Source organism: Eubalaena glacialis, chromosome 3, assembly GCF_028564815.1.
Source record: "Eubalaena glacialis isolate mEubGla1 chromosome 3, mEubGla1.1.hap2.+ XY, whole genome shotgun sequence".
NCBI lineage: Eukaryota > Metazoa > Chordata > Mammalia > Artiodactyla > Balaenidae > Eubalaena > Eubalaena glacialis.
The window spans coordinates 93,668,646-93,693,483 of NC_083718.1; the positions used below are offsets into that span (position 1 = coordinate 93,668,646).

Here is a 24,838-nt window from a genome sequence, read left to right on the forward strand (position 1 = left end):
TTGATGAATGTACCAGCATATTCCCCGACCACAGAAAGCTGTTCTCAGGACTGAAATCCTGAGGACCTTGACTTTCCAGAAGCCTGGACGATTTCATTGTGTTTCGCTAGGGTGGAAAATAGTCATTAGTGGTCCAGTCATACAAGAAAACTACACGTGAAGAGAATCCAATCCATAGGAAGATTTAGAGAGTATTGAAATGCAATTTCTGGCCTACCACAGATATCTTGTCTAAAATCCCAGGGTAAACACTGAAGGCTTCACCTGTTTTTCACAGTCAATGCCTAAAGCTATAAATAGGTCTAAAGCTCATCTGTCTCCTTTTAGCAGAGAAGGGTCAAATTACAGGGGCAAAGCAAAATAATAAAATGAATGTCAGCGTGTTTTACAGTGTCAGCCAGTCATCCCTACAGTCTCCTGTCTCTTCCTTTCTACTGTGCTATCCTAGAATCAAGAATCCCAGCACAATGTCTCTGTTGAAACTTCCAGGTAGGTGTGCAAAAGTGTTTGGAGAGTTCACTGCTTTTAATATGCAATCAATCCTTTAACTATCATGTCAGCTTGGGAATCCTTTATTTAAGGTTCATAGTATTTTTAACTAATACATTTCAGGAAAAGACAAGACAAGGTTTTCAAGGGGATTTTGGTTTTTAGTTTTAGGAGGGAGGTAATCTTCTAAAACTGTATCATGTAGTAGCATCCTTGATGATCCCAGTAGAAAACTGTGTAAGATATTTATTATCTACTCTGCTAGTCTAAACAAAACCTGTGCTGCCACACTTGGGAGAAGGGTCCTATACAATGTCTTTAGCTATACCATTAGCTGAAAATCATGAGAATAATGGCAATATTAATATTAACCTGTGTATTCTGATGGTTCACAATCCAGGTTTGTACACAGAGTAATTTTCAAAATAATAATTTTATAAGTCTTTTTCAGTATAAAAGTAATACGTTTCATGTGAAATAAAAAGAGAAATTTCACTGAAAAATAAGAGTAATAAACACTCATTTAGAGAAACTGAGAAATTTAGAAAAGTAGTTATAAAAAAAAAAACCCCACAATCCTCATCATCCAAAGATAACTTTTAACATGTTAGTGTTTTTCTTTCAAACTATTTTCTTTGAAAATTTAAAGAATTTTTTAAAAAACCACAGTTGAGATTATATTATACATGTGACTTTGTATCCTGCCCTTTTTTTGGCTTCACATTATAACTTAATCAGTTACCATGGCACTCCAAACTCTTCCTAAGCATCATTTTAAATGGCTGTATAATATTCCAATTTTCTTAACCAATCCCTTAAGTTCTTTATGATTTTTTTAAGTATAAATGTGCTCTGACAATAATATTTGTACCTAAAGCTTTTTCCATGTTTAAGGATTATTTCAGTAGAATAGATTCTCAGAAATGGCTGTTTGGTAGGTGTTAACTGTTTACCAAATAATCTGTTTTCATTTACCTGCAATCAGCATTGTATGAGAGTTTCCACCCCTCTTGATCAGGTTTTTAAAAATCACATTTTACAAAGATTACCTTTTTAAAATTATAAACATAAATTTAAAGAGACAAATTAGAAAGGAAAAGAAAACGAAGAGATATATAATAACTATACTCCCAGGGTTTTCTATTGGCAGCAAATTGTAGAAAAATGGAAGAATGAGCTTTAATAACACATCCCACCACACCCCTTTCTTATACCAACCTACCTACTTCTATTCCAAAGCATTGATTAGTAGCCACAATGATTTTTGAAAGTTGTTCATATATTTCATCTTGTTCTATTTTATTTCATACAGCTGAAGAAAAACGTGAGTATTTTGGGCTATTTTTCCTGCCATTTGCCAAAGTATCAATTTCTAAAAGATACTATTCTTTAATTCAGAAGCATGGGTATTTTTCAGCAGTGTTTATTAATGATACCATTAAAAGCCAACAAAGATTTATAATGACCATAGATCTCCCATAGCATAGCAAATGAACTCATGAATTTTCCTGCCTCCAAAAAAAAAAAAAAATCCCTTTTTTAAAGAGAACCTCAGAGGGCATTCATTTGATATTCTGAAATAAAATAATCTTCTCCTTTAGACATTAGTTAAGGGGATCTACTGAGTCCTGCCGTAGTAAACCCTCCTCCAATGCAAAAAATTCCATGGTGAATTTTTGTGACCGGATAAAGTGAAACCCATTTTTGATAAAATTGTAACTTTTTATGTATGTTCCCCTCCATCTCAAGTCAGACTTGTCCTTTGATGGACTGATAGTACTCATGGTGCCTCTGAGTTCCTCTATGAGATGCCATGTGGCAGATGAAAGATCTACAACCTATCTTTCCTACACATTAATAAAGCACTGCTGAGAAATAAGCATGTTTTTCTGGGTCTGTTGGGTGAAGAAGCAAGCATGATATTTCTTTTCTCAAGAGTCTTGCACTTCCCATGTTAATAATAATAATCCCCAACTTCTGGATAGTACTGTGTAGTTTTTTTTTTTTTTTTTTTTTTTTTTTACTGTGTAGTTTTTAAAGTATTTCTTGTTTAATCTTTACAACAATTCTCTGAAGTTGACATTATTATTATTAATATTCCTCTTTTATGATGATGAACACTGAGGCTCCTAGTGATTATATGGTTTTCCCAAGGCCACCCAGCTGTCACAGACACTTTTTCTCACTCCTAGTCCAGTGTTCTTTCTGCTTCACCACTCTACTTCTTGTTTCTATTCTCTTATCTATTCTCTGTCTAAATGTGGATGTCCTAACCTCAAGACATTGCCACTCAGATGCTCCATTATCTCAAACATGCTCAAAAAAGAACTCAGCAATTATCTATACAAACCTCAGGGAGTCATCTGTTCTTTACTCCATGAATTAGGTTGTCACCAAATCTTATCTACTCACCTTTTGAAATATCAGTTTCACTCTTTCCTTTCCCTAATCACCACCACTTCCTGAAGTATTTTTGAAAGGCAAAGCTCTTGAATTAGGAATCAAATTTCAGCTGTGGTTACATGAAGCCAAAACAATTGGTTGATTCAGTGGAAGGAAATAACAACCATATGATTTTTGGTGATAATGTAAGCTACTTCTTGAGAGTAGAGTTTCTACTTTTCAACTGTCTATAGTGACTTAGGGAGATACAACCTAGTAAAAACAATGTTTAAAAACATGAAACAAATAGATATGTGCAGTCCCACATAATGGATGCTTGTTTTGGAAGACCCAGATCTCAAGCAAGTAGGATTTGGTTCCTGGGACTCCATTTCCATACTTTCCTTCCTGAGACCTCCAAGAGCATTGCCACAGACCCGTCATGACAAGCCAGTTGCATAGTCATCTTCATTCTCCTCCTCCTCATCATCAGAGCCCACTGGCCTATTTCCATTTGCTCCCCATGGTACATGAAGCCTCTTCTAATTTCTGCTTGTCATTCATCCTTTAGGCATGTGCTTGCCTGTGATGCTCAGGGAGGAATGATACTATTTCTGGGGAACAGTTGGCTGTGGGGTGGGGAGGTATTCTCAGGTCATCAAACGTGTCTACTTAGCGTTTTGTTTGTTCCTTCATGGATCTTGGTGCTTGCCAAAAAACTAGGGATAGCATCCAAAGATGCTTGTCAGTTTCAGGAAGTGCTTGAGCTCAATGAGACAAATAGATGCATGACGTTCAGCCAACATATTGGCCTTCTCTGTTACTCTGCTGTGACAAGCCAGGTTTGAAAACTGGCTGACCTGACTGTTAGCGTTGGTGAAGTTATGAGTCAATTACTCTCATTTCCAATGTATGCTTCAGCCTATACTAAGCCATACCATTTATCATTTCCTTAATAACCCAAACCTAACCCCAAATACCAAATATCAGTCTGAGCAATGCTACTAAATTATGTCATTCAGTTTAATCTGGTATTCTATTTTCCTTTAAAAAATTGCTCTAAAAAAGCATTTTCACATACATTATCTCACTTGATGTCACAACAGCCTTGTGAGTGAGGTTTGTAGGTATTCGTATTCCCACTTTATACATAAGGAAACTGAAACAGGAGAAGGTGAAGGAGTTGTTAAGTACAGAACAGTACTTGAATACAGTACACTTACCTAAATTGTAATTGAAAATGTGTCATTGTGGAGACTTGTATAGACATTGAAGGGGCAGGAGTGGGGGGATCTATCTTTCTGCATGCAGTTTGCTTTGTCATCACATGAAGAATGTTTCTGTCTTCTGCTGTTGCTCCAAATATCCAGCTGTTTGCCATTCTCATTATTTGCTACCTGCTCTTTTCTGGAAATACCAAGAGACTTTTAGAAGTATTGGAGGTTATAACTACTTACATGGAAACAGCTGGGTGTCTGGAAAACACAGTAGAACTTAACAGAAAAGCAGATACTTGATGGCCATCACCACCCTATATGATAAAACTGGTTGTCTTGTATCCTAAGGATCTTGGGGTTGTTCATTGCCAGGCTAAAGGTCATCCTTCCACCCGTTTTAAGAATGGAAAAATTAAGGCAAGTAAAAGTAAAATGGGCTGTCCAAAGGTCACTCATTATGGAAGGCCACATGTCCACAAGAAATGGGACTCCCAACACTAGGCAGTAAATATTAGTGATTCCCCTCCCCCCCCCCACACCAGCACATCACCAAGTCATCAGGATTTGAAAAAAATGAGGTTGTGATGTGTGACAGAAACACAATATCTGTCTTATGAGGAAGAAAGGCCCTAAAGTACACATTTATTTCTCAGAACTATTTAGATCACTTATTCTGTTCAGGAAGAAGAACGCCAAGGACCAACAACCCTATCCACATCTTTAAAACCGTCAGAAAAACTCCACCAACCTGATAGGAAGGACTATGCTGCATGGTTACCATGAAATCAAACTTAGCCCCGCCAGAAAGAGGTGATCTTGGGTTAAGTGCTAGTCTGCAAGAGCCCAATCCCATCTTTAGGACCCTCCTAAAGTGTGCTGTAAGAATCTGACCCGTGATTCTGAGAATGGATTTCCAAGCTACCCACACAGAAACCCACTAAAGAGAGAATGGGCATGAAGCTCCATCATGTTTCCGGCACACTGGGCGGAGAGCAGGGGAGCCATGTACCCAGGGCAGTCCTTAGCACTGTGCCTTATGTGTAGCAGAAACTCTCGGATGACTCCTGAGAAAGTGCTTGAATACTAACACGCGAAAACCCCTTTTAGCTATTGATGATGCAACGCGGAGCTTTGCTGAAAAAGTGTTTGCCTCTGAAGTCAAAGATGAGGGAGGCCGTCATGAGATCTCCCCTTTTGATGTGGATGAGGTCTGTCCAATTTTGCACCATGAGATTCGCGAACACCTATTCCAGCTGGAGGCTCTGTCCACCCCCACAGAAGGCAGAAGGTAAGTGGTGTAAGTGGAATGTTTAGTACGTTGGGACACAAGGAAGGGGAAATGTCAGGGCAGATGGTTCACTCTGAATGGTGATTCAACTTGGAGGAAAAACTCTGTCAGAGTTAAACCCACACCCCCCTCAAACACACACACTAAATACACTAGGGCGAAGCGATGTGGACCAAAAAAGAAGAAAACAGTGGCCTTCCTACCTTCATCCAATCTGCCTTTAGTTGAAGCATTCCTGTTTACCCAAGCAAGAGGACATGATCTACCACGTGATTGTTCCAAACCAAAGTGGGCTGATGGCTGCTGTGCACACACTCAATTTCCACACTTATGAGTGTAGAAACTGGAACTTAAGAGCCTCATCTTTGGACTCTGTCCTTAGTCAACCTTAGTGTCGTGCTGCCTGATAGGAATCCTGCCCTCCAGCCAGTCTGACCTCCTCCAGGCCTCAGGGATACAGCCCTCCGTTTCTGCCCTCAGGCCCTGCCCATCCTATGCCTGTGATGCGTAACTACTGCCTTCCCTGAACAGATCCCTCTCCACAAATTCTGTTTATTTTCCCTTCTTTGAACTACTCTGGTACTCATTACCCGTCACTATGTGCCACAGTTTAGTCCTCAAACCTGTTATTGACCACTTACTTGGATCCCCCTCCTCAAAACACTCCCCTCCCCCAAACACTCCCCTCCCCCAACCAGCTCCATGGGGAGAAGGTCATTCTGCAGTCCTTCCCTTGGTTTTATTTCTTTAAGGAAATAACAACAATCCACCTTCTTTGGCATCCCCCCCCCATAGGACCTAACATAGGGCATGGGTCAAAGTAGAAACTGAATAAATACATGTTGATTTGAGGAAGTAATGTTGATTAAGCAACTTACAAGTTCCAGGTAGTGTGCTAAGCATTTTATAAACATTAAATCTCACAGAAATTCTGTATGGTAGACATTATTACACCACTTTTTTAGAGAGAGAGACAGAAGCTCACAGAATTTAAGGGACATGCACCAAATGACACAGGTACTAACTGACATAACCTGTGCTTACTGCAGCACCCAGACTGCCTGTTCTGCTGGGAGTGGGCCTCCTGTGCAGGACAGTGTCATGCTGAGAGTCTTCTAGTACATTCCCTAAGGCCCACCGTTCCAAGGTATACGAGGACGAAGGGAACACTGTAACATGATACCCCTTTCCATAAGGTTGGATCCTATTTCTGACACCCAGCCCACATTTAATTTTCACTGTTTTTCCTCAAAATGAAATTGTATAGTGGAACATCAACTTATCACAATGAAACTCCTAATGAAGATAAAGTTAACTCTTTTTATTTTTCAATTTCAGACCCAGAAAAAAGCGTTTCTTTGGACAGAAGACCGTTAGTTTGTCCGTTCCACAAAGTGAAACATCTTCCACCACATTGCCCCACATTGATGAATACAGTTCTCCATCTCTCACCTACCAGACAGTGCCTGATTTTCAGAGAGTGCAGATCACAGGCGATTATTCCTCTGGGGTGAGTTGCTTCTTGCCCCTCACACGTAGCTGCTAGGAAGATACTCAGCTTGATTGTTTCAGCTTCTTTCCTTCCTCCCCTTCTTTTTGAAGAAGGTGTTAGCTCACCTGTCCTTTGCTATACTTCATTATCACATTTCAATACCAATATGCTATGACTTTTAAAAAAATTTTATTGAAGTATGATTGATATACAATGTTGTGTTAACTTCTACTGTACAGCAAAGTGATTCAGTTTTACATATATATATATTCTTTTTTATATTCTTTTCCATTATGGTTTATCACAGGATGCTGAATATAGTTCCCTGTGCTATACAGTAGGACCTTGTTGTTTACGATATGCTATGACTTATATTTCTGTTTTGCTTTTATCATCTCACATAATTTCTCCTCCTTTATCTCATTTGCTTGCACATGCGAATACGCAGTAGAATGTGGTGTGTGTGTTACAGAATACAGTGGACAGACTTTGGCAAAAGAACCAAAGAGAGTAGCAACTGAACTAGTCTCACTGAGGGCATCATAAAGCAGGAAAGGGAGCCTCAGGGAGGCCCAGGGGGCAGGGTGGGGAGGGGCTCTTGGGGAAAGATGGACCCAGAGCAGACCTAGAATGGAGAGACGGGCTGCAGGTAGCATTAACCAATCAAAGAAAACAGATCAGGAGAAAGAGAGAGAGAAGAGGAAAGAAGAGTGGAGAGACCAGAGAAAAGAAGATGAGAGAGGACTTCCCTGGCAGTGCAGTGATTAAGAGTCCGCCTGCCAATGCAGGGGACATGGGTTCGAGCCCTGGTCCGGGAAGATCCCACATGCCGTGGAGCAACTAAGCGCGTGTGCCACAACTACTGAGCCTGCGCTCTACAGCCTGCAAGCCACAACCACTGAGCCCACATGCCACAACAACTGAAGCCCACGTGCCTAGAGCCTGTGCTCCGCAACAAAGAGAAGCTACTGCAATGAGAAGCCCGTGCACCGCAACGAAGAGTAGCCCCTGCTCGCCACAACTAGAGAAAGCCCACGCGCAGCAATGAAGACCCAACGCAGCCAAAAATAAATAAATAAATAAATTTATTTAAAAAAATAAAAAGAAGAAGATGAGATAGAAGTCAGAACATTCTAATGCAGCTATTGTTTTTTGACCAACTGTCCTCTCCAATTTCATCACAGATGCTTACACAGTAGATTATTGCTTGGAACAGATTCTGGTATGCCACAGGGATAGTAAACTCAGGTTGCAAGCAACTTAACCTGCCTGTCCTATCCAGAACAGTTGGTCAATAAATAAATCTCTGCCACATGGACTTGCAAAATCAGCATCATATTGGTGAAATTGCTGTTTAGCCATTGGTCTATTCTCCAAATATAGTTTTAATGACCAGTCCTAAACCCTCTTCTCATGTAACTGACCCACTAAGGGTCAGTCCCAAGATATTTTAAAATGACAGAGCAATGAAATGGACACTATTCTTGTTTATTCGTTTTCTGCATGATAACATGTGTGCTCTATAAATGGCAGGGATTTTAGATGCTAAATAACTGAAACAAAAAGTTTAATAGCAACGTGGAAAACAAAGTTTGGAGAAGGCCAGAGATCAAAAAAACCATAAATATTAAGAGACAAACTTGATCCCTATGTGCTTGGTGGAAATGAAAACAGGAATAAAAAGAAAGAAGATGAGAGGAAGGACAAGGCTCACAGAAGTCAGGGATTAGCTTTTCCTCCTATAAAAGCTGGAGGGCACCTGAAACCTTGGCCTGGAGTCTTTTCTTTTCTTTCTTTCTTTTTTATTTTTATTTTTTTTTAACATTTTTATTGGAGTATAATTGCTTTGAAGAACCAAGTATGTGGCTACACCTGTTGGCTGAAGGTGGCTGAGCTGCTGAGCTACACTCCACCTAGTTGTGGCCTGTACCTGAATCAGTCTTTGCCTTTATAACTGAACAGAGAGGTAAAGGGGGAATTAGGGCTAAGTTCCCAAGGCCATTCATCCCAGATAAACAACAAATTCAATGTAATCAGTCCTTATTGAGCACATACTCTGTGCCAGGCACTGTGTGCTAAGTGCTGAGGACGAGAAGGTGGATAAGATCCAGCTCTTGTCCTCAAGGAGCTTTTAGATGGGTGGCCCATTAGGTAGCAAAGGAACAAGCATGCTATTGGAAGCAGACCCCCAGACCTAGCACCTGTGCCAGACTCTCTTGGCCAAGGTCAGCAAGACATTAAAAAGAGTTCAACTGTTTAGGATTAATATCTGGACTTCAAACCATTGGGAACAAGCTTACATTGGTCCCAGAAAGTCTTTGGGCTCTGATGACGAGCATGCAATGATTTAGAGTTATAACTGTTTGGGCATGTCAAGCCCAGCCAGGAGTTGGGGATGGGGCCAGGGAAATAGACCAGTTTTAGGAAATTTCCAGCAGTTCTAAGAAAATTTTACTCTAGAATCTCTGTTTTTAGTCCCAGATAAAATTCTGTTCAAAACCATCCCAAAGAGTGACTTCTCACAGGATGATGTCTTGATCTGTCTCTAGCTACAGAAGGCAGTGCATGGGTAACAGGGTTTGAGGGAAGTGTGACACCTTATTCCTCCCCAAATTTTTCCCACACTGACCAGCAGGTGATTTGAGTTCTCAAATTACACCAACATTGTCTTTCAGTTGAGATATTGTCTTCAGAAGCCCATACGTAAAATGTTCTTTTGTTACCTGGAGAAAGTATTGTCCATGTTAGAATGGGTTCTTTTAATCATATTTGTTAGATAATCACTGCTATCTAGCAAAAACCAAAAACAAATACAGGACTGTAAAGAAAGACTCATAGGACAGACACGTTTTGGCAGAAATGGAAGAGCGATGAAAACTTCAGGGCCTGCTCCTTGAGGGGGACCCAGGGCCCAAGTTGAGTGACAAGTAGGAGCTGCTCAGCAGGGGCTGTGACACCCAGGAGAGCTGGGAGGTGCCAATGACAAGCTTTACCCACTTCTCCAATTTTCACAGGAGCTACTCTGAAATTTTCTTGGTAGGTTACGGTTGAAGATTTCGAAATGGTTTGCAAAGGTCTTTATCGGGCACTGTGTATACGGGAGAAGTATATGCAGAAGTCATTTCAGAGGTTTCCAAAAACCCCTTCCCAGTACTTGAGGAACATTGAGGGTGAGGCTTGGGTACCAAATGAGAGCTTCTCTCCAGGTAAGTGATGTTCTTATATAATGTCTGGAATATAGCTTTAGGTTTAACTACTAACTATTAAATGTGCCCCATGATTATAAGTAACCCAGTTTTAAGATATCATAGTCATCTTTGGCTCCATTCTCTCTCCCGCCCAAGTGCCCAATCACTTGATTCAGTCTGTACAGTATCTCTCAGAACCAACTCTCTTCACCATTCCTCAAGCCCTAATTTAGGTGCATATTTCTCTTTGTCCAGATCATTGCAATAGCTTCCTAACTACTCTGTTAAATTCTAATCTCACTTCCTTTCGGTTCATCCTCACTTTGGTAGCAGTTATTATAAAACAGATCTGAGCACATCCTTCTCCTGACAAAAACCTTTAACTACTCCCCCTACAAAGTTAAGTCCAGTCTTGAGCCTGGCATTCAAGACCTACCACCATCTAGCCTTCTAACTATGTTTTATTTATCTGTTATTTATTTATTTTTGGACTTGCACACTCAATCTATTTATAAACTTACCTCCTTTACTCCACCTTTGAACTCTTTGTCCGGGTTGGAAGCATATCCTGTTGTCCATTTAGTTCAGCACATTCCTGCCCCTGTACTGTTGCCATGCCATTCCCTGTGCTGCATTGCCCTTCCTTTCACTTTTTTACTATATGTGCAAATGTCCAGATCCAGTCTCATCCTTCAAGGTGCAGCCCAACCATTATCATTTCCTTCCTTCCTCTTCCTCTGACCTCTGGATAAAAGTAAACTACATGTTTTGACTTTCCATTGCACTTTATTTACATATCTCACTTTTTACTTTCTGTCTTGTATAGTGCATATTTTAAAACAATCAGATTTTAATAATTTCTATTGTATAACTGTATCATAATTTATTTAACCAATTCCTATATTTTGGCGTTTAGATTTCTGACTTTTAAAAGTTTATTTCCAACAAGGTTACAATAAGCATCTTTATTAAGACATCTTTGTACAATTGCTCTATATCTTTAGGATTAGACTTCTAGAATTGAAATTCAGGGGAGGCAGCTATTTAAGGTTTTTGAACTATCAAATTGTTATGTTGTTAAAGATTTTCAGTTCTAGAGCTTCTTCTCTTTAATTCCTTTTAATATTAAAATCATATTAAACATGTTCCAGTTTGGTAACTCATAACATTGGTTTGTTCATCTTCTGTAGTATTGACATTTAGGATGTTTGTCTTGCCTTTGTTTCTCCTAAATTATACTTTATCTCTCTAGTATATTTAAGAGTAGGGACTCGAAAGTTTATATTTGACATAGCGATGTACTGTCTCACTTCTTTCGTGTTCCTTATCTCCGTTTTGGATAGAAAATGTGCCAACTTTTTCTTTTTTTTTTTTTTTTTTTTTTTGGTCATCAAAATTTATACAGCAGGTTCTTTTTTTTTTTTTTAAATATATATGTTTCTTAGTAAATTTATTTATTTATTTCTGGCTGCGTTGGGTCTTCGCTGCCGCACGTGGGCTTTCTCTAGTTGCAGCGAGCAGAGGCTCCTCTTCGTTGCAGTGTGCGGGCTTCTCACTGTGGTGGCTTCGCTTTGTTGCAGAGCACGGGCTCTAGGCATGCGGGCTTCAGTAGTTGTGGCACGCGGGCTCAGTAGTTGTGGCTCGTGGGCTCTGGAGCGCAGGCTCAGCAGTTGTGGTGCACGGGCTTAGTTGCTCTGTGGCATGTGGGATCCTCCCGGACCAGGGCTCGAACCCGTGTCCCCTGCATTGGCAGGCGGATTCTTAACCACTGTGCCACCAGGGAAGCCCTATACAGCAGGTTCTTATTCGTTATCCATTTAATACATATTAGTGTATATATATCAATCCCAATCTCCCAATTCATCACACCACCACACCCAAACTTTTTCTTTCTATATTATTTTTCTCACTCTGGCTGTCTTACAAACAGGAGAATTTCTGATGCCTTGGGCACATACTTGTTGAAAGTAAAAGAAGTGCTTTAAAGTCTGTGACAGTATGGAATTTGTTCTTGGCTTTCTTAGGTTGAAATTGTTAGCAGTGGAAAGAAGGGGACCTTTATCCACATGATCCCTTCTCAAATCCTTTAGCAAAAATTGCATGTGCTTTAAAAGGTGGGAAGTATATTATAATTACAATAAGAATTACAACTCTTTGGGCTTCCCTGGTGGCGCAGTGGTTGAGAATCTGCCTGCCAATGCAGGGGACACGGGTTCGAGCCCTGGTCTGGGAAGATCCCACATGCCGCGGAGCAACTAAGCCCGTGAGCCACAACTACTGAGCCTGCGCGTCTGGAGCCTGTGCTCCGCAACGGGAGAGGCCGCGACAGTGAGAGGCCCGCGCACCGCGATGAAGAGTGGCCCCCGCTCGCCGCAATTAGAGAAAGCCCTCGCACAGAAACAAAGACCCAACACAGCCAAAAATAAATAAATAAATAAATTTATTAAAAAAAAAAAAAAAGAATTACAACTCTTAGAATTTATATTTATATTAAAAACCACTCTAGATGGAGCACAAAGGATTTTAGGGCCATGAGACTATTCTGTACGGGACTAAAAGGGTAGATACATGTCATTATGCATTTGTCAAAACTCATAGATAGAAGGTACACCACCAAGAGTGAACCCTAAGGCAAACAACACTATGGACTTTGGGTGATCATGGCGTGTCCGTGTAGGTTCATCGATTGTAACAAATGTTCCGCTCTGATTTGAGGTGTTGACAGCGGGGGAGGCTGTGCATGTGTCGGGACAGGGGGTGTGGGGACTCTGTACTTGGCGCCCAATTTTGCTGTGAACCTAAAACTGCTCTAAAAAATTAAGTCTATTAAAAAATAACCACTCTAAATTAAGACTGATAGAGAAGCTTGGTTTAAATAAGGAAAAGGCCCAAACTCTAGTTTTTAACGGTAGTTTTACTTTTATTTCTACGTAGTCATCTCAAATGTTAATAAAATGCTCTTAACAGGAAGACTTTAACAACTTTAATAAATAACAAAAATGGTTTGTAAGTAGTATTGCAATTATATAAACAGCAATTCTGAAGAACTTGAAAATCATTCTTACACTAGATAAAATGTTATAGTTATTTTATACTACTAATTTAGTCACCTTTGGGAAATAATGTAAAAATAAACTTTAGCTTAGCTCTGGGTAATTACAACTTATGACATACAGAATTCCATACAAATGAGATCTTACAGTATTTAACTTTGGTTATTTTTATGTGGTCATTCATCCTATGTGCTGATATATTATTGTGTGTTTTATTGAAAAAGTCTTTACCCCTCCTATGAAGAAGAGAGAAGACCCCTTCCGAACAGATAACCTCCCAGAAAACCTCGGTTATCACCTCAAAATGAAGGACGGTGTGGTTTACATCTATCCTAATGAAGAAGCAGCCAGCAAAGAGGAGCCTAAGCCACTTCCTTACCCAAATCTGGACACCTTCTTAGATGATATGAATTTTTTACTTGCTTTAATTGCCCGAGGACCCGTGTAAGTGTTAAGACCTAAACTACTGCTACTATTACTACTACTGACAGTAAGGCTATGTATTAATTAACTGCTTACAAGGTTCAAACACTATGTTAAAACCTTCATGTGCATTGTTTCTTTTTCTCCTCACAATCGTTCTATGAGGTGGGTATTTTTATAACTCCCGATTTACACGCTGAGACTTGGACGAGTTAAGTGATTTGCCCAAAGTCACACAGGTGGCTGAGACAGGCTTTGAGCCCCAATCCTCCCTCATTATTATTTATGCACAATTTTGATGAAAAGATTAAGTCCTTGGAGCCCAATACTTTTCAAGTTAGATTAATGCAGAGTAAGCCAGTTCCATTTGGAAACAAACATATTTGTTTTCTACAGGTTATAAGGGTCCTGATGGTTTTGAAATTGTGACTGTTTTCCTTAAATGTCTGGAATTTTTTACAATCATGATTTAATTTTCACAGTAAGACCTATACCCACCGGCGCCTGAAGTTCCTCTCCTCCAAGTTCCAGGTCCATCAGATGCTCAACGAGATGGATGAGTTGAAGGAGCTGAAGAGCAACCCCCACCGGGATTTTTACAACTGCAGGAAGGTAAACATATTCGCTGCTCAGGGGTCATTCCTGGACAAAAACATTAATCCACTTATTTCTTGAACAGGACAAGAAAGATACTGTTTTTCTGATTCATGTAAGATTTCTGCAGGTTCAGTAGAATTTCATGAAAGCAGATAGATGATGTCTAAAAGATTAAAATGCCTTTTCTACTGTTTTCCGCATAGAAAGGTTTATCACATTATTGCCATACAAAATTATAGTTATCATCAACAACAAAAATAATAAAAACGAATAGAACCTCAAAAACCGCTATTCTAGGATTCGAAAGGTCTTCATTCTAGTCCTCTTTCTTCTACTTCCTGACTGTAAGACATTGAGGGGGGAGTGATTAAATATTTCTGAGTTTAAGTTTCCTCATTTGTAAAACTGGGAAATATATCTGCTCAATCTAGCTCACAAGAGGATTGTGAATAGCAAATGGAAAACTAATCAACTAGAAACACTTCCAAGATGTGTTCTGACCACTTAAGTGACTGCAAGGAAGTGGGAGTAGGAAATATATGAGCAGAGGTTTGGGACCAAACCCTGGCTCAGCCACCTGTATAACCTTGGGCAAATTACTTAATCTATCAAAACTTCCGCTTATAAAATTGTACTCATAAAAATACCTAACTCATAAGTGCCATCGCTGTGCCATGGCTTCATCATTTCAACCTTTCTCCCTTTGGGGCTGAAAGCTGTAGCAGCTGCCTCACTTCCAGCTGTGTCTCATGGGTGGAGAATTGTCCCCAAGACTTTTGTGTGGATCAAATGTAGGAAGTAAATTTGATGCACAGATATCCAAGAGAAGCAGGCAATATTATTGTATCCAGCCTAACCTTTCACATCCTCACAAGGGCTCAAAAAGGTGCTATGGGTTCATTTTTTGCTCGGCCACCTCCACCAGCTGCGAGGTCACACCCCTATCATATACTCCTTTCTCCCATCACAGCGGGATTGGCAGGCACCACAGAGCAGCATAACTCAAGCTGATTGTTGGTTTTTCTTTCTCTGAATGTACACACAGGTGGATACCCATATCCATGCAGCCGCTTGCATGAACCAGAAACATCTATTGCGCTTTATTAAGAAATCCTACCAAGTTGATGCTGACAGAGTGGTCTATAGCACCAAGGAGAAAAATCTGACCCTAAAGGAACTTTTTGCTAAATTAAAAATGCATCCCTACGACCTGACTGTTGATTCTCTGGATGTTCATGCTGTAGGTTGAAAAGATAATGTCAGTTTCATCTAATACTCAGAACCCCACACGCCTTTCTCCTACAAACTCTCCCTTCTCAGAGCCCGCTAAACTACGTGGGCTTACCATGCTGACTGAAAGAACCCATGGACAACTTTGAGGTTCTCTCATTGTCAGCTGTATTGGATTCCATTCTTGGAGCCCAAGCCCTTCTCCTGTTTTGTTTTTTGTTTTTTTTTATAAATTTATTTTTTTTATTTTATTTTTGGCTGTGTTGGCTCTTTGTTGCTGTGCGCGGGCTTTCTCTAGTTGTGGCGAGCTAGGGCTACTCTTCATTGCGGTGCGCATGCTTCTCATTGCGGTCGCTTCTCTTGTTGCGGAGCACGGGCTCTAGACACGGGCTTTAGTAGTTGCAGCACGCAGGCTCAGTAGTTGTGGCTCGTGGGCTCTAGAGCACAGGCTCAGTAGTTGTGGCACACTGGCTTAGTTGCTCCGCGCCAAGCCCTTCTCCTGTTACCAGGCCCCTGTTCCTTGTGGCCATTCCCTAACTCTCTGTGTTCAGGCAGCTCTGATAAAGATACACTTGTGCTCCTGTTTCCTGATGCAGGGACGTCAGACTTTCCAGCGTTTTGATAAGTTCAATGACAAATACAATCCTGTAGGAGCAAGTGAGCTACGGGACATCTACCTGAAGACAGACAATTACATTAATGGGGAATATTTTGCCACTATCATCAAGGTGAGGAGAAATCAACCAGATCTACGGTACCTGGCCTGGTTCTTGAGGAGGGGGAAGAAGAGAGGGAGGGAAGGAAGGAGAAAAGAGGGAAGGAAGGAAGGAGGGAAGAAGAAAGGGAGGGAGGGAAGAAGGAGAGAGGGAAAAAGGAAGGAATAAAGAGGGAAGGAAGGAAGGAAAGAAGGGAGGGAGGGAGGGAGGAAGGGTGCTATCCCTGGGGTCAGGCAATACACAAATGAATGTGATAATTTCTTCTGAAACATTCACTGTAATGATTTTAAAAGACCTTGATTCCTAGGACAGAGACACTAAGGGTGTGGATTTGGGATTAAGGACCTGGCTCTTCCAGGCTTTTGGAGTTGTAAGTTCAGGAAGAATTAGGATCAGAATCCATCCTGATCTTCATGACACCTGAACATTAGGAGGCAGGAATGACAGGTGCAGTTGGGAGATGTGTGTTTTGGGAGATAGGGGGCATATGAAAAGCTGAATTTCTTTTGCAGCAGTGCCTTGGGATTTCATCATCTTTAGTCTGACTCTTGTTCTCTCTAGACTCCATTACACCCTATCAGTCTTTTAGCCCGACTAGCTCCCCCTCACCTCTCAGGCTCCTTACATCTTAACCTTGATAGTTTTCCTCCGACTTCCTTTCACATTTCCTCTGTTCTTCTTAGTACCCATCTCCTGTCCCTAGACCCCACAGGTTTAGACCCCTGAGGGACCTGTGGGAATTCCTGGCTTTGGACTCCTCTCTTGGCTTCGCAGGAGGTAGGTGCAGACTTGGTGGACGCCAAGTACCAGCACACTGAGCCCCGCCTGTCTATCTACGGCCGCAGTCCTGATGAGTGGAGCAAACTCTCCACCTGGTTTGTCCGAAACCACATCTACTGCCCCAACATGACATGGATGATCCAGGTCCCCAGGATCTAGTATGTACCCACCCACTGGAAACCCTAAAGCCTGCCTGCATCTCACCTGCCTCACCTCCTCCACACCAACAAGGAATGTGCAGCACATCTGGACAGAAATAAGCTTTGTTAAACAGCACTCAGTACTGGGACCCGGGTGCCTGGTTTTGTCCACTCTGGGTTTAGCACTCTCGATGACAGACAGGAGTTAGGAGGATCATTTCAGTTCAGTTTTCTAACCAGGTTTTTTTGGTTTTGTTTTTTAAAACAGGGGACTTTATGCAGATCACAAAATAACTTATTGAGAATGATTAAGACTTCGGATAAGAACTATATACATTTTACTATACATTTTCTTTCTCTTGGTCTTCCTCTCTGTGTCCAGTTCACTCTGTCCCATGTGCATCTGTACGGGGGTGTACCTTTCTTGTATCAGAACCTCTACCACTGTCTGCCAATTGTCTCATCTATAAGTGCTCAAGTTCTCCATAATTAATGAGTATTTATCAGTAGTATTATCACCTGCTAATTACTCATTGCCCTCAGGGATGTTCATATCATTGATCTTTTATCCAACTTAAGTGTTTATATATTGTCTGGCCACCTACCTCCATGCTCTGTGTGCCCTGTGACAATGCAAGAGTTTTATCCTGTCTCTTTAGCCAAAAAAAATGTAACTTTTTGACTGGAGTAAAACATCCTGCCTAATATCATTAAGGCAGAGATATTAAGGCTTTAGAGTGTGGTGGTTAGAAGCATGGGCCCTGGCTCTGGACTGGCTATGCTTGAATCCTGGCTCTACCACTTACTAGCTGTGTGACCTTTGGCAAGTTGCATGACCTCTCTGTGCCTTAGTTTCATCATCTTTAAAATGGGGTCATAATGGTACCTAATTTATTGTGTTTTATGAGGATTAAATTAGCTAATACTTCTGGCCACTTAAAAGAGTGGATGGCATATATTGAGTGCCATATAAGAATTTGTTAGATTGCCCCCTGGCCACAGCATATCAGAGGTGTTCTTGATTACTGTTTCATGCTCACGATACCACACACATAAAAATCATTGAACCTTTCATGACAGAGTTCCCATACTCTTCATTTTCTATCTGGACTTAGCTGTGAACGTTTAGTTTTCTTACCACAGAGGATTTGTAGAAGATATAGGGGCACGTGGTCCAGCAAGAAATTTATACCTTCTATTCCAAACCCAAACTGAATCCTTCTTTATTGGTAACCAGGAAGAATGTACCAGAGTGGGGCTTCCCTGGTGGCTCAGTGGTTAAGAATCCGCCTGCCAATGCAGGGGACACGGGTTCGCGCCCTGGTCCGGGAAGATCCTACATGCCGCGGAGCAACTAAGCCCGTGTGCCACAACTACTGAGCCTGCGCTCTAGAGCCCGTGCTCCGTAATAAGAGAAGCCACCACAATGAGAAGCCCGCGCACCACAACGAAGAGTGACCTCCGCTCGCCCCAAGTAGAGAAAGCCCACGTGCAGCAACGAAGACCCAATGCAGCCAAAAATAAATAAATAAATAAAATTTAAAAATAAGAATGTACCAGAGTGGACCTAGGATGGAGACACTAGGTCTTCTCCTGAACATGGCGTTTAGTCCTTTGCTTGCCTTTGGTCCTTTGCTTTGAACTGTCAGTCCAAAAAAGCTTTACCTCCTAAATTCTCTTCATTCCTGCCTCTAGTGATGTGTTCCGATCTAAGAATTTCCTTCCACACTTCGGAAAGATGCTGGAGAATATTTTCATGCCAGTGTTTGAGGCCACCATCAACCCCCAGGCTCACCCAGACCTCAGTGTCTTCCTCAAGCATGTAAGCATGGCCCTGAAGGCCTTCCTATGGCTGCACATGACAGCCCGCCTACCTAGCCATGATTAATTCTTGATGCTTATCTCTGACATTTGGTCCTTGCCTTTGGAAGCTGAAAGTTTGTCTGAGGGCTGGGACCCTGCGTTCAGACTGAACCCATTACGTGGCTCACTCTTCTTGACAGATTACTGGCTTCGACAGCGTGGATGATGAGTCCAAACACAGTGGCCACATGTTCTCCTCCAAGAGCCCTAAGCCCCAGGAGTGGACCATGGCAAAGAATCCATCTTACACTTACTATGCCTACTATATGTACGCAAACATCATGGTGCTCAACAGCCTGAGAAAGTAAGTAGATGAGAACTGGAGCTAGAAGGAGAATCTATTTAACACACCTCTTTCCTCATACAGTGGCACCCTAGGTGGTTGAGGGCCTATGCTGCTGGGATGCTGCCAGCTGGCCCAGAGCAGAAATTTCTTTCCCTTGTCTTTTTCTTCGGTTTCTTTATTTATTTAGGTGCAGGAATGGACAGTTTGGAGCCTTCAGTAACTTTCACAGTTCCTTTTCTTTGGAAGTTTAGGAATTTACGCTAATCACTGTGCAATTTATTATAAAATTCCATACATTTTACCCTTCTTGATATATCTGGGTAAGGAATAAATAGAGGACTATCATAATGGGGTTTTCTGGAAACGTTTCCCCGCTAAAGTGTGAGTAGGAGAAACAACGACATGGTGATATTGGTAAACTTTGGGTGGAAACTGAAGATGCTTCTGTTCAGGTAATCAAAACTTTCCTCCATACCCTCATATCCTCATTTTTTTTTTTCAAAAAGCCTGTGTTTGGGAAGAATTAAGATTATGATTTGGAATTGTCAGTTTTGCTGAATACTCTGGATACCCCACTCCCTTTCACTCCCTTTCAGAGTGTTCTGGTGTTTCCTACCAGATTTTCTTATAAATCACTCTATGCCCAGAATTGTTGCCAGGTCCCAGTCAGTCACCTGTGATTGCTATAGTAGCTCCATTTCCCTAGGGAACGAGGCATGAATACGTTTCTGTTCCGACCTCACTGTGGGGAAGCTGGAGCTCTCACCCATCTCATGACAGCATTCATGACAGCAGATAATATCTCTCATGGCCTGAATTTGAAAAAGGTGAGTTGGAAGCTCTCTTCTCAATATTAACTTTTATATTGGAGCTAGAGGAACAGAATTTTTTCCCTTATCACTCTGTCACAAGTCATTATCAACACTGGAATCAAATTAAAGTAGAGCAAAAAAAAGCTTTTTGAGATTATTTAGTGCATTTCATTTTACAGAGGCCCGGAGAAGTAAAGGAACTTGCTCAAGATTACCTAGCTAGTTGGTGGCAGGGAGGAGTTAATGCAGATCGCCTGACTCGCGTTTTAGAACTCTGACAAGGGATAAATCAGAGGCAGCTTGGCTTACCTGAAACTGGTTTTCACCAGATTTCATGTTATAGCATGTTTTAAAATGCCTCTGGTGTGAGTCAGAACTTTCTTGTAGAGAAAAAAAATGTTTCAAGGTGAAGTCTTTTGCCTAAGATGGACCGTCTAACTTAGACAATTAAAACGCAAACAACTGGGTTTGACTCAATGCTTCTGAAAATTGATCCCAAATAAATTTCTTCTAAATAGTATTTACATTTAAAAACTAGCATTCTTCTTTACAAGGGGATTTAAAGAATCGGTGATAATTTTGTTGAAAGGTAAAACTTGAGGTAACCAGGAGGTTTTAACTTTTCTAGTTTGTATCCCTTTTTCAACATTAAAAAAATTTTTTTTCACTCTTCCTTTACAGAGTCCTGTGTTACAGTATTTGTTTTTCTTAGCCCAGATTCCCATCGCTATGTCGCCATTAAGTAACAACAGCTTATTTCTAGAATATGCCAAAAATCCTTTTTTAGATTTCCTCCAGAAAGGGCTAATGATCTCACTGTCTACAGATGACCCGATGCAATTCCACTTCACCAAGGTACACATATGGAATTTTGAGTAATACAAGTATATTTTTGCTGAAATATTGTTTACCACCCAGAATTTTAACGTCGAATCAAGATATTTCATTATTCTTTTGGTGCAGGATGTGGGTTATTTCTTTTAATGCATTCCTTTTTCTTCCTTTCTTCTTCTTCTTCTTTTTTTTCTTTTTGGCCTCATTTAAATGAATAACCCAAGGAGCCCCTAATGGAAGAATATGCCATTGCTGCACAAGTCTTCAAGCTGAGTACCTGTGATATGTGTGAAGTGGCAAGAAACAGTGTTCTGCAATGTGGAATTTCTCATGAGGTAGACCTGCCCTTGATTGGCTGTCCTTCTGAGTTTAGAATTTGGTAACTTGAATATTGAAAAATTAGTTGGAGAAACATGTTGAAAAATTATTTCACAAATCATGTGCAGTTACTATGGACAGGGGCTAGAAAAAATTATTCTGTCTCTCTGGCCATGCTTTTTGGGCAAGGGAAATAAAATATACTTGATTTCTCAGCAGACCTTGCATATTGAGGTACTGGATGAGTGCTTTTAATGGTTTATTGTTTTCCTCTTGCCCATAGCTAACATAAGGAAGGAATCTTTGTGGAGGATGTAATTATTGTCTATATCAGGGTAAAAAGAGACAACAATCATTCTGTTTCCTTTTCTCTTATAGGAGAAAGCAAAGTTTCTGGGTGACAATTACCTTGAAGAAGGTCCTACTGGAAATGATATCCGAAAGACAAATGTGGCCCAAATCCGCATGGCCTATCGCTACGAAACCTGGTGTTCTGAACTTAATTTAATTGCTGAAGGCATTAAATCAGGAGAATAAAACAAATAAACCAAATAATAATATGGGTGAGATTTTCATTGTAGAGTGTGAATAACAATAGTTACCAGTTATTGAATCCCTACTACAAGCCAAAGATTGTATTGGATATTGTTCCATTGACATTATTTCATTTAATGTTTTGCACAACTTTATAGGTATTATTACCTCCATTTTGGGGAAGATGAGTAAACTGAGGTTGGTGAAGTTAATAACCTGCACAATTGTAGAACACAGGGAATATAGCCAATTTTTTTATAATAACTGTAAATGGAATATAACCTTTAAAAATTATGAATCACTATGCTGTACACCTGTAACATATAGTAGTGTACATCAACTATACCTTAATTAAAAAAAGAAATGACCTTTGATTAAAAAAATAAGCTGCATAAGGAAGCACCTAGTGAGAGGTAGCAATGGAGACCTGGGTTTTTCTGACTCTTGAGTCTCCATGACTTCCAGGCAAAACGGTTATTAAGGCAGGGCAAAAATACAAGCAAATGATGGGACTTCCCTTGTGGTCCAGTGGTTAAGACTCTGCACTCCCAATGCAGGGGGCCCGGGTGCAATCCCTGGTCAGGGAACTGGATCCTGCATGCCGCAACTAAAATATCCTGTTTGCTGCAACTAAGACCCGGCACAGCCAAATAAATAAATAAATATTTAAAAAAAACAAAAACAAGCAAATGATTTGATATAGGGAGAATGTAGGCTTTTGGTTTATAGAATGAAACTTGCTATAGGCACTTAGACTTCTGAAAACTCCTTTTGACAGGATACATCTGAAGGGCGGCTTTCTTAGACAAAAATAGAACAGGTGTACCCCAAGATAGAAAATCTGTAATTATGAGTTATTATACTTATGGAGAATTTATCTTACGAAAGGATTCTTAGTTTTAAGGATATAATTGACAATAAAGTTATAGTCAGCTGTAGTGGTACGTTTTAAATGATTTCACTTACCAAAATAAGATACACATGTAACTTTTTAGAAACATTCCTGTTACTCAAGGTCAGGTGGAATTCAATCCAATTAGCCAGACCATACTTCTATACATATACAGTTGTGCTGCCATCTAGTGGTTGGGCTGATACTTCATTCCACTTATTCAATAAACAATTACTGATCAAACATCTAAAGTACCAGGTACTATTCTAGGCAGCAAAGGTATAAAGAATAAGATTTCACTTCTACTCTCAAGTTATTCACAGCAAGAAGTTATAGCATGAGTAGATACAAATGTGAAAAAGAGCATTTTGTGAAACATCTCAGAAAGTAATGACGTTTCAAATGGAAAAAAAATTAAAAGCAAATTCCTGCATGCTTCCACATTCTGTACAGGTAGCCATAAGCATAGGCGTGATCCCAACAGCATGTTTGTACTAGCCCTGGTGTTAGAATGCTCTCTCTGGTTTCTGAAGCTGAAGTTCTGTTTGCTGAGTATTTGTAAGTCCCTTGGAAAACCTGATTTTATTTTACCTTGGCCTCTTTGTCATCAAAATAATATAAATTGCCAAATTAAACTTTCTATTCTCAGATTTTAAAAGGCATTAACTACCATTATGTATATCTCCATCTTACCCATGAGAGGGCAGTAGAATACATACATGTTAATTCATTTATTAAATCCATGCAGATTTGGTTTCCAATTTGATACTTCGATCTGCTCATTTTGTCATATAATCTCCTGGAATTCAAAGTTTGAACTTTGAAATGAATTTGAATTTTAAAATAAATTCCAAAGCCACACTATTCTAGCCCCAAATTTTATCTTAAACAATTGTTTGGGAAGTTTTCTAAATACATAAGTGTTTTTTTTGGTGGTGAGCAGGAGGAGTCCATAAAGATCAGTGTTCAAAATTTACTACAAATTTATTTCCTCCTTGAGACATGATTAAAAATATGTCTTGTCATTCCTCTTTTTTCCCCCCATCACAGAAGAGACTTCCTGTTTCACTGTCCACGGCTCATGGTTTCACAGTGGTTTGGGATATGCAGCTTTTATTGCTTTGGCTACGTTGGCTTGTGACAGTCATCTGTGATGTGTAACCAAACACTGCTCTTTCTGGCCGTCTTCTATTTTGGTACCTCTATGCGAACAGATGTGGGGAGAGTTTGATCACCAAATCCAAGAGGTTCTGGTGGGGGTGGGGTGAGGTAGGGTGGAGTCGGGCGGGCAGAGACAGGGTGGGGTGGTTAGCAAGTGCCTGGGAAACAGGCTCAAATCATCCTTGACTCGCAGCCTTAGTGAAACTGGGCTGCTGCTAGCAGTAGGCACTGCGCCATGCACATACCTGAGTATGAGTGTGTTGCAGGCGTAGCGCTTAAGCATGTGTGTCACAACAGGGCGTGGGAGCCGACCTCAGGCACTGGGAGTATCAAAGGCACCCCTGCTCTGGGATTTCAAGCCTCAGGTGTCCGGAGCGTCATTTGCATCTGTGTATGTTTCAAGTAGGCGCTGTACTGCAATTGCCGGAGAAATGTTTGTTTCCTCCTTGAGCTCAGCCCGAGAAATGGTGCTGCTCTTTCACTGGAGACACCAGGCTTACTGAGCCCGGTGGCAGGAGACAATTCTATGGTTTCCTTGAGTGAGGTGCCATTTGGATTCCTTGATTAGGCTTTCTCTCGCGGGTGGTTGTGAGGAGTCAACCTTCGTGTAAAGTTCTGGTCCTTCGCCGTGGGGCCTGTCGGACGGCAGGCACGGCGACGGCGAAGGAGCTTTGGCTAGAGGCCCTCGGCCGGACGACAGTGGCGCCGGTAGCCTGCCTGCTGGGGCCGCACCCTTTCGGCGCCCAAGGTCCTGGGCAAGGTTCTGGCCCCTACGCCGAACTCCAGAGGGGGCGGTTCCCCTCTGGACAGTCCCCGGGCGGTGCCGGGGGCGGGCCCGACCGTGAGGGGTGGGAACAGGAACCAATAAGAACAGGGCTTTGCCGGGGCGGGGCCTGCGGCCGGGCGTGTGGGGGCGGGACGGAGCCCACCCAGAGTGGGAGCGAGCCGACTGGGCGCTTCTGCGCGGAGGACGAGAGCCTCGGAGCCCAGCCGCGGAGGCGGCGTCGAGGACGAGAGCAAGTAGGGGCAGGGCCACCCGGGCGGGGTGTGAGGCAGGGGCTTCGGACCCTCGTGGCGGAGGGGGTCGTACGCCGGGTGTCGGGAGCGGGGCCACGGAGCGTCGGGCGCCGTCGGGCCGCAGCG

At 41.4% G+C, this 24,838-nt stretch overlaps 1 protein-coding gene across 1 annotated transcript; it reads left to right on the forward strand.

The window, feature by feature from the left end:
* The first annotated feature begins 368 nt into the window (after positions 1-368).
* AMPD1 (adenosine monophosphate deaminase 1) lies at positions 369-21,645 on the forward strand. The gene is given in 18 exon segments (XM_061186140.1): positions 369-404; positions 406-457; positions 460-489; positions 1,802-1,813; positions 5,196-5,376; positions 6,721-6,886; positions 9,909-10,074; positions 13,334-13,553; positions 14,015-14,144; positions 15,175-15,369; positions 15,956-16,087; positions 16,850-17,013; positions 18,691-18,817; positions 18,999-19,162; positions 19,851-19,971; positions 20,638-20,811; positions 21,015-21,125; positions 21,487-21,645. Coding segments are annotated over 18 exon segments (2,340 nt in total).
* Positions 21,646-24,838: the final 3,193 nt, after the last annotated feature.